This window comes from Salvelinus fontinalis, chromosome 16, assembly GCF_029448725.1.
Source record: "Salvelinus fontinalis isolate EN_2023a chromosome 16, ASM2944872v1, whole genome shotgun sequence".
NCBI lineage: Eukaryota > Metazoa > Chordata > Actinopteri > Salmoniformes > Salmonidae > Salvelinus > Salvelinus fontinalis.
The window spans coordinates 17,292,812-17,301,986 of NC_074680.1; the positions used below are offsets into that span (position 1 = coordinate 17,292,812).

The window sequence follows — 9,175 nt, forward strand, 5'->3', positions numbered from 1 at the left end:
GATGTCACTATTTGACTAGATTTTCAGTTGTCTAGAAAGCACCATTGGAACTGTGACAATGGGCAGCCTATCCCCCACTTGGATCAATGGGATATGTAGTGATTTTGCCAACACAGACAGGTATGTACACATTTTTGTACCCTTAACAGTTTTTTTGAACTGACTATTGTATTTGTTGATTTAAATCGGACTTCATTCATATAATGAGGAATCCAGGAATGTCACAAGTTAATTGACACGTGAAAACTATAGAAAATAGCAACTCTACAAAGCGCAATGACTACATTGAGTGCTCCCGAGTGGCTCAGCGGTCTAAGGCACTGCATCTCAGTGCTAGAGGCTCCACCGGGAGTGGTTGGGAGTCTCATAGGGCAGAGCAAAATTGGCCCAGCATCATCTGGGTTAGGGTTTGGCCGGGGTATGCTGTGATTGTGAATAAGAACTTGTTCTTAACTAACTTGCCTAGTTAAAATAAAAAATGACAGGCTAAATTACTTCCGGAATCAAAGAAAGGGTCCATAGAGCTCCTCCTCACCACTCTACTGGGAACTCTGGGGATTTTTTTTTTTTTTAAAGGTCATCCAACTTTGCATTCCAAGTCGGAAACTCTGGCATCTGTCTAGAGCTTAGACTTTCCGACCTGAAGACCACTGACGTCATGATTTTTTTTATTTCCCAGTTGTCTTGAAAGCACCACTTGTCAAGGATGCATCAGTGCAATATTGGCACGCAACATTTTGTTAGACACCAAAGGAACAAGTACAACTTGAATTTGTAGGTTTAAAATGTCCCTCTAGTGACCAGGGTTGACCTATTTTAAGAAATGCCGTTGGTTGGTGGATTTAACGTCTAAATTCTTTCACAGGCTGATGGAGAAGTTGTGTCAATATATATTTTGTAGTCTACCACATTTTGAGGTTAGCATAGGGCTAACGTGCGCCATGTTATTTTATGGGACCTGAGGTGCGTTCAGTTCAGTTGAACGTTTGCTACGTTCCCGAAAGATTTGTACTGAATGACACATTTCCGCAAAAGTTTGAGTTTGAGGTATATTTTTCCCTTTTGGTGGGTGTGGCCTGAAGCAATGTGTGACGTTTAACTTTAAATTGTTGCTTATGTTTGCAAGTACGTCCCTCAGATCTCTTAGTTATGCCCAACGTTATTAATGAACAGCACATGTTTTTCTTGACCAAATACGACACAATCCCATTGCCTTCCAGTCAAAAAAACACACTAACCACTTTGTCTGTATAGCTTCAAATTTCACCCAGGACAAAGTGCGGAGTTGTATCTCTCGCTTCACATATCCCACTCTGGCTGTAAACCTACACTCACTTCCCTGAAATAATTACTGGGCGGAGATATCTTTCTTGAAGCTGGAAAGTGAAACTGGGAAAACATTTGGAATGCGTGATGCTGCTTGTAGCTGGAAGGTTAACATTATCACAGGTTTGTAAACCGTGTAAAACTTACTATCATCATTATAATCTATGTGTGCTGTTACCTCGACCAATCAGTTTGCGCGCATGTAGGTTGGTCGGCAAAATAATGTTGAGTACAGATTATTTTTTAGAACTTTCTCAAAAAAGGGGTGATGACGAATTAAAAAAACAGAAATTCTTGTGCAAACAATGGTGTCCCCAGCTGAAAAAGTTTGAATACCACTGACAAAGTAATGTATGTGTTTGCAAAAAGACCTATCATTTAGAGCTTACTTGTGTTTACTTAGTGTTTTCGATATTAAAGTTAGTCATTTGGAATTTAGGGGTGTGCTTTCAATATTCAACTAGGTAATTTGTTATAGAAGTTTCAAGATCCGATGTGGTCATTCGTTTTTCGATGTGTGGTGATTTGCTTTTACAGTAGACGCGTTATGTTTCAACGTTCCATAGGAGCTTTTGTTATTAGATGTGTTCCACATTCAAGATTTGTTATCATTTTAATATTCCAAATACAGTACTTTCCTTTAACTCTATAGAGTTATAACTTGTGCACTTTGTCCCGCCTTTTGAAATGTGTGTGTAATGAGAGAGTCAAATGCTGTAACTTTTCTCCCACTGTTTGCAGTTTGCATCTAGATTGCACCCGAAGTTGCACCAACCCTGAAGCCCAAAGCGGTTAAACCCAAGGCAAACGAAGATGGCGCCAGAATCAAGCTTTTCCCCACCTACCAAATTTCTGCCGGGACCCGGTGAGCCGCAGGAGCCTTGGAATGACTGGATAAAGTATTTTGAGTTGTACATTACACAAAGAGGCTTGCCAGAGGAAGAGAAGATGGCACTGTTAAGCGTTTACCTTGGGAAGGAGGGACTGCGCATCTTAAATACCTTGACAACGATTGAAACATATGCAGCAATGATTGATGCCCTCACTGCTTACTACAGCATAGCTCAGGAGCCTCAAGACTGTCAGGAGCCTCAAGACTGTCAGGAGCCTCAGGACCCGGATGATTCACAAAGAATCAAACAGAACAGTGAGTAAAACAGAACTTCCCAAAACTTTCACAACTCTGATCATCAAAATGGGAGCACAATATTCAACATTTGTACTAATAGCAACATGCACCCATAATGTTCAAAGGTCATAAATACTTATGAAAACATGTAATAGTTGGACAGGGAGTGTTAAGTACACAACACTTTTGGAATTTACCAAAACAAACATATATTTAATAACAGAACATAATGTGTTGAATCCAGGTCACAGCAACATGTCTGTATTATCCCACTGAGCTAAAGCCCACCAAACTCACAAAGCCAACTCCATGACACTCATAGGTGGTATTCAGTGGTATTAAGTATGACCAGCAATCCTGGAAAATATTCTTGATAATGTGTTTTGTGTCATGGATATTTTCCAGGTAGTAAATGTAGGGTTTCTATTAGGATAGCTGTGAGGCTCTAGTGCACAATGTAATGAAATGTTGGGAATATATGAAGGGTGGACTGAAGGAGGGGTGGGCCAACTTTTTGGCTCGAGGGCCACATCGGGATTTTGAAATTCAACGGAGGGCTGCATTTTGTGGGGGACCAATTGTTTGTTAAAATCAATTTGTGGGGGCTTCTCGAGTGGCGCAGCGGTCTAAGGCACTGCATCACTGTTCTCGAGGCGTCACTAGACCCGGGTTCGATCCCAGGCTGTGTCACAGCTGGCCGTGACTGGGAGACCCATGAGGCAGTGCACAATTGTCCCAGAGTCATCCGGGTTAGGAGAGGGTTTGGCAGGCTGAGATTTCCTTGTCCCATCCCGTTCTAGCAATCTTGTAGTGAGCCGGGTGCATGCACGATGACACGGTTGTCAAGTGTATGCTCTTTTCTCCGACACATTGGTGCGGCTAGCTTCCGTGTTAAGCGGGCATTGTGTCAAGAAGCAGTGCGGGTAGGGTTTCGGAGGACGCACGGCTCTCCACCTTCACTTCTCTAGAGTCCGTACGGGAGTTGCAGCGATGGAACAAGACTAACTACCGTCGTGGTAATATTCAGTCAATCATATTTCTCAAATACCGTAGCTTGTGAGTTCAAATAGACATTTATTACAACATAATAAAAGCCGAGCTCGTTCATGAAATCAACTCACTTTCAGTATTGGCACATACTACTTATACCTTTTTCCTCCTTAAGTCTGGCATTTAGCCATCGTTATCTTATTGCCTTATTCATTTTAGTTTGGTTTCATATTAGGGCATGGAAACTGTAGAGCCACACCAATAGTTTAAAAAAATGTCGCCTTAAGACAGGGGCATGCATGTAGGACCATAGCAACAGTCCTTGGCACTTTACAGAAATAACCATACATGTCATCCTGCTAACTCCTCTGAAAGGGACACCCATGTACTGGAAAAGACCCAAGAGGTGTAACCATAGCAACAGTACATATTAGGCCATAACACTTTTGCATAAATAACCAGTCGTGTCCACTCCCCAGACAGGTGCATGTCTAATGACCCAGAGCACACATAGAGAGCACTAGTTTTGCTAACTATCCTGAAATGTATAATGGCCACACATGTTCTGGAAAATTCTCAATACTACAAATTGGATACCACGAAATTGGGGAGAAAAAAGGGGTAAAAAAAATACATGTTTTGCGAGCCGTACTTTTCCCCCCTTGCATTAGAGGATGGTTTATGAGTAAAATGCACCCATATAACCTTTCAAATCCCAAATAGTGAATAGCTAGTTTACTTTCAACAAACTACAATAGGTTAGGCTACTGTTGTGGATTAGGCGAATTACAAGTTAACTTGCTGGCTAACACATACAGTAGCTGTATCAACAAGCAGGTTATCATAAAAGAGCAATATTTTATTTTCTATTTAGGAAAAAGGATGATCATTACAGGAGCAGCAGCAACAGTGGGAGCAGGTAAGATAATGTATTTAGTCAGCATGAATATTCTATTTGATCCAATAACTCAACTAATCTTTATTATATTTGTTGATTTTTGCACAAAAAAACACTTTCTGTTCAAAATCCATTGTAAACATACTTTTGATAAGTTCAAACAACGTAAATGGAACAATAATTGCCAGAATAAGAAACACAATATAAATGGCACAATAATTGTCAGTATAAGAAAAGGAATCTCTAGTCTATGCTCTGAACATTATTGGTTAAGCCCTTTCTAGATGTTACCTTCAAATAATTTCACAGTTGTGTTACTACTTTCTTTTGTCATTTAGGCCTAAGTCATTCACATTATAGTGATACCATTGTCAAACCTCCTATAACAGGGAGCCATGTATGTTTTTGGTTGTTTGCTCGCTGCATGCTCTTGTCTGCTGGGCCTTCACAGCTGCGGCAGTGGTGGGGGCACCAGTTGCCCTGGGAGTGGCAGGTTTGACTACTGTTGGGGTTGCTGCTGGAGCAACTGCAGGGGGCGCCGCAATAGGTAAAATCAAAGAAAGCTTTAATGGCATGATGGAATAAAGGAAGCCAATGGTAGTGTTTGTGATTATAGTGTTTAGATCATATGACTTATTGAGTAGAATTTATCATTGATGATTGACTTTGTCGTTTTCTTCTTTGCTCTTATAATGTAAGGATGTGTGTCCTGTGTGTATCCATTTTGGGTCACCCATGTTCTTTGAAACTATTACCCCACTGAGCTAAAGCCCACTAAAGTCACAAAGCCACCTCCATGACACTCATAGGTTTCAAGTGGTATTTCCCGCATGACCAGAAGTCCTGGAAAATATCAATGATGTGTCAAAAAGCATAATCATCGATTTTTTTTTTTTACCAGGAAGTAAATATAGGCTTTTTATTAGGATAGCTTAGGATGGCTTTCGTATGCAATGTATATAATTATATTTTGGGACTATATGAAGGGCGGACTGATGGGCTAGAACAGTTCTTTATTAAAATCACATTTATTTTTCAATCAAATTGATTTATAAAGCCCTTTTTACATCAGCCGATGTCACAAAGTGCTATACAGAAACACAGCCTAAAACCCCAAACAACAAGCAATGCAGATGTAGAAGCACGGTGGCCAGGAAAAACTAGAAAGGCAGGAACCTAGGCAGGAACCTGGAAAGGAACCAGGCTCTGAGGGGTGGCCAGTCCTCTTCTGGCTTAGCCGGGTGGAAATTATAACAGTACATGGCCAAGATGTTCAAATGTTCATAGATGACCAGTAGGGGCAAATAATAATAATCACAGTGGTTGTAGAGGGTGCAACAGGTCAGCACCTCAGGAGTACATTTTACATTTACGTCATTTAGCAGACGAGGGAGCACCTCAGGAGTACATTTTACATTTACGTAATTTAGCAGACGCTCTTATCCAGAGCGACTTACAGTAGAGTGCATACATTTTATTACATTTTACATACTGAGACAAGGATATCCCTACCGGCCAAACCCTCCCTAACCCGGACGACGCTATGCCTATTGTGCGTCGCCCCACGGACCTCCCGGTTGCGGCCGGCTGCGACAGAGCCTGGGCGTGAACCCAGAGACTCTGCCCTAGACCACTGCGCCACCCGGGAGGAGTAAATGTCAGTTGGCTTTTCATAGCCAATCATTCAGAGGTAGAGAGTCGAAATCAGCAGGTCCGGGATAGGTAGCCCTTCCGGTGAACAGGCCAGGGTTCCATAGCCGCAGGCAGAACAATTGAAACTAGAGCAGCAGCAGGTGGACTGGGGACAGCAAGGAGTCTTTACGACAAGTAGTCCTGAGGCATGGTCCTAGGGCTCAGGTCCTCCGAGAGAAGAGAAAGAGTTAGAGGGAGCATCCTTAAAATCACACAGGACACCAGATAAGACAGGATAAATACTCCAGATAAACTGTAACAGACTGATCCTAGCCCCCCGACACAAACTAATGCAGCATAAAGCCCTTTTATCCTTTCGAATCCAAAATGGTGAGTACTTAGTTTACAATCAACAACCAAGGTTACTCTGATGGATTGGGTGAATTACAAGTTGAGTTGACATAAAAGGAGGTTATCATAAAATAAGCAATATTTTCTTTGCCATTTAGGAACAGGTACTGCTGCAGCAGTAACAGCAACAGTGGGAGCAGGTAAGATTATTTATTTAGTCAGCATGACTTAAAATGATCAATTACCAGCTTCAAATAATTTTACAGATGTATTAGTACTTTGTTTTGTCGTTTAGGCCAAACATTCACATGATAGTGATACTATTGTCAACCTCATTTAACAAGAGCTCAGGTATGTTTTTGGTTGCTTGCTCAAGTGTTTCTGCTGGGCCTTCATAGTTGCGGCAGTGGCAATGGCACCAGTTGTCCTAGGAGCGATAGGATTCACTGCTGGTGGGATTGCTGCTGGATCATATGCAGCAAGCATGATGTCTGCAGCGGCTGCGGTAAATGGAGGTGGGATAGCAGCCGGGGGTCTTGTTGCTGCTCTACAGTCAGCAGGTAAATACGAAGAAAGCTACAGTCTTTCGAAGAAAATAAAGATAGCCAATGTTGGTGTTTGTGATGTCATAAATTACTAAAGCATATGACTATATAATTTATCATTGCTGTTTGGATTTTTTATTTTTATGTGTGACAGTGACAGATGTGTATGTGGTCAACCTAGGTGCTGCAGGGCTTTCAGGAGTGGCTACAGCGGCGGTGGGGGGTGTTGGAGCTGCAGTTAGTGGAGCCATGGGATGGGTGGCCGCAGGAGCAGGGTTCTCAGGAGCAGCAGCAGCTACTACAGCAGCTACGGCAGGTGTGTGAGTGGCAGTGTAATGTAAGCAAGTTTGTTTCTCATATATGGGATAGTGACATGTGTGGTCTTCTCTAGGTGCTGCAGGGCTCTCTGCAACGGCTACAGCAGCCGTGGGAGGTGTTGGAGCAGCAGTTGGGGGAACAGCAGGATGGCTGGCCTCAAGGACTAGGACACCTGAAGGAGAAGAAGAGACAGGAGCAGCTACAGCAGCTGCTGCAGGAGGTTTGTCGGATTCATGTATCATTGATAAATTGGTCATGGAGTTAAATTAATGTTTGTCCTCTAGCGCGAAGGACTGTACACTAAGGCTGGTTCAGGTAGATAAGCTACCACTTTGGGGCAGTAGTAAAAGTGCAAGCAGTAGTTGTCACTTTATTGCATATATGAAAGGACAAGTAACTTTTGGTAGGTAAGGTAAAAGCTTGATCAGGTGTGGTGAGTTGCAGGGAGGGGGCGTGGCCAGAAGGTAATTGGGATAAGAGCCATGACCCTTCACAACAGTGAGGATGTTTGTATCTCGTATGTGGAAGGAACAGCAATGTGTGTGGTCTTCCTCTAGGTGCTGCAGGGCTTTCAGGAGAGGCTACAGAGGCTGTGGGAGGTGTTAGAGCAGCAGTTGGTGGAGCGTCTGAAGGGGAGGGAGGAGTCGAGGAGAGAGAGCTTTCAGGAGCGACTACAGCAGCTGCAGAAGGTGTGTGAGGTGTTAGAACAGCAGTTGGTGGAGCGGCGGGATGGCTGTTCTCAAGAATCAGGACGTCTAAAAAGGAGGGAGGAGAGGGAAGAGAGGATGAGAAGAGATCCCGGAAGAGGGCCCTTTACATAAATAAAAAAACGGATTGATACTGCAACATTCATGAAAGTGTTTTGAATGATTTCATATAGGTGTTATGAGTGCATATGTATACCCCCTTTGGTGTTGCCAAACATACATATATATCCACTCAACATGTATTTTTTCCTAGTGGTTAGAGCACTGTAACTGAGCGTTTGCTGGATCGAATCCCTGAGCTGACAAGATAAAAAGCTGTCGTTCTGCCCCTGAGCAAGGCAGTTAACCCACTGTTCCCCGGGTGCCGAAGACGTGGAAGTTTATTTAGGGTTGGGTTAAATGCGGATGACACATTTCAGTTGAAGGTATTCAGTTGTACAACCAACTAGGTATCCCCCTTTACAAACAGACGCATGCATATCCACTCACAGGAACACATAGGCATGTGACACACACATACTTTCAAAATAGAAGTCTATTGTATAATGGAAAAATGTTTGTTTTTTTGTCACCGTACCCAGCCCTATGACACACCAAACACAGAACAAGTGTGGTTCCCTTGCACATTCTGGATAACTGTAATTTAACTTCTTACGGCTGAAATCCAGTTAACGGGATCAATATGACAACAGCCAGTGAAAGTGCAGGGTGCCAAATTCAAACATCTCATAATTAAAATTTATAACATACAAGTATTATACACCATTTTAAAGATAAACTTGTTGTTAATCCCACCACAGTGTCCGATTTCAAAAAGGCTTTACGACGAAAGCATACCATGCGATTATGTTAGGTCAGCACCTAGTCACAGAAAAACACAGCCATTTTTCCAGCCAAAGAGAGGAGTCACAAAGCAGAAAGAGAAAATTAATCACTAACCTTTGAAGATCTTCATCATATGACACTCATAGGACTTCATGTATGTTTTGTTCGATAAAGTTCATATTTGTATACAAAAATCTCAGTTTACATTGCGTGTTATGTTCAGTAATGTTTTGCTTCCAAAACATCCGGTGATTTTGCAGAGAGCCACATCAATTTACAGAAATCCTCAGCTGGCTGGTGTGTTTACAGACATATTCAATCAATCCTTATCCCAGTCTGCTGTTCCCACATGCTTCAAGAAGGCCACCATTGTTCCTGTTCCCAAGAAAGCTAAGGTAACTGAGCTAAACGACTACCGCCCCGTAGCACTCACTTCCGTCATCACGAAGTGCTT

At 42.5% G+C, this 9,175-nt stretch overlaps 1 protein-coding gene across 1 annotated transcript; it reads left to right on the top strand.

Annotated features, from left to right (window-relative positions):
• The first annotated feature begins 1,169 nt into the window (after positions 1 to 1,169).
• LOC129812734 (interferon alpha-inducible protein 27-like protein 2B) lies at positions 1,170 to 8,913 on the top strand. Its single transcript, XM_055864562.1, has 9 exons — positions 1,170 to 1,449; positions 2,068 to 2,473; positions 4,320 to 4,364; positions 4,795 to 4,890; positions 6,485 to 6,526; positions 6,725 to 6,886; positions 7,053 to 7,187; positions 7,263 to 7,409; positions 7,747 to 8,913. The coding sequence occupies exons 2-9, from the start codon at positions 2,140 to 2,142 to the stop codon at positions 7,884 to 7,886; spliced, it is 1,101 nt and encodes a 366-aa protein (XP_055720537.1). The 5' UTR covers positions 1,170 to 1,449; positions 2,068 to 2,139; the 3' UTR covers positions 7,887 to 8,913.
• The last annotated feature ends 262 nt before the right edge of the window (positions 8,914 to 9,175 follow it).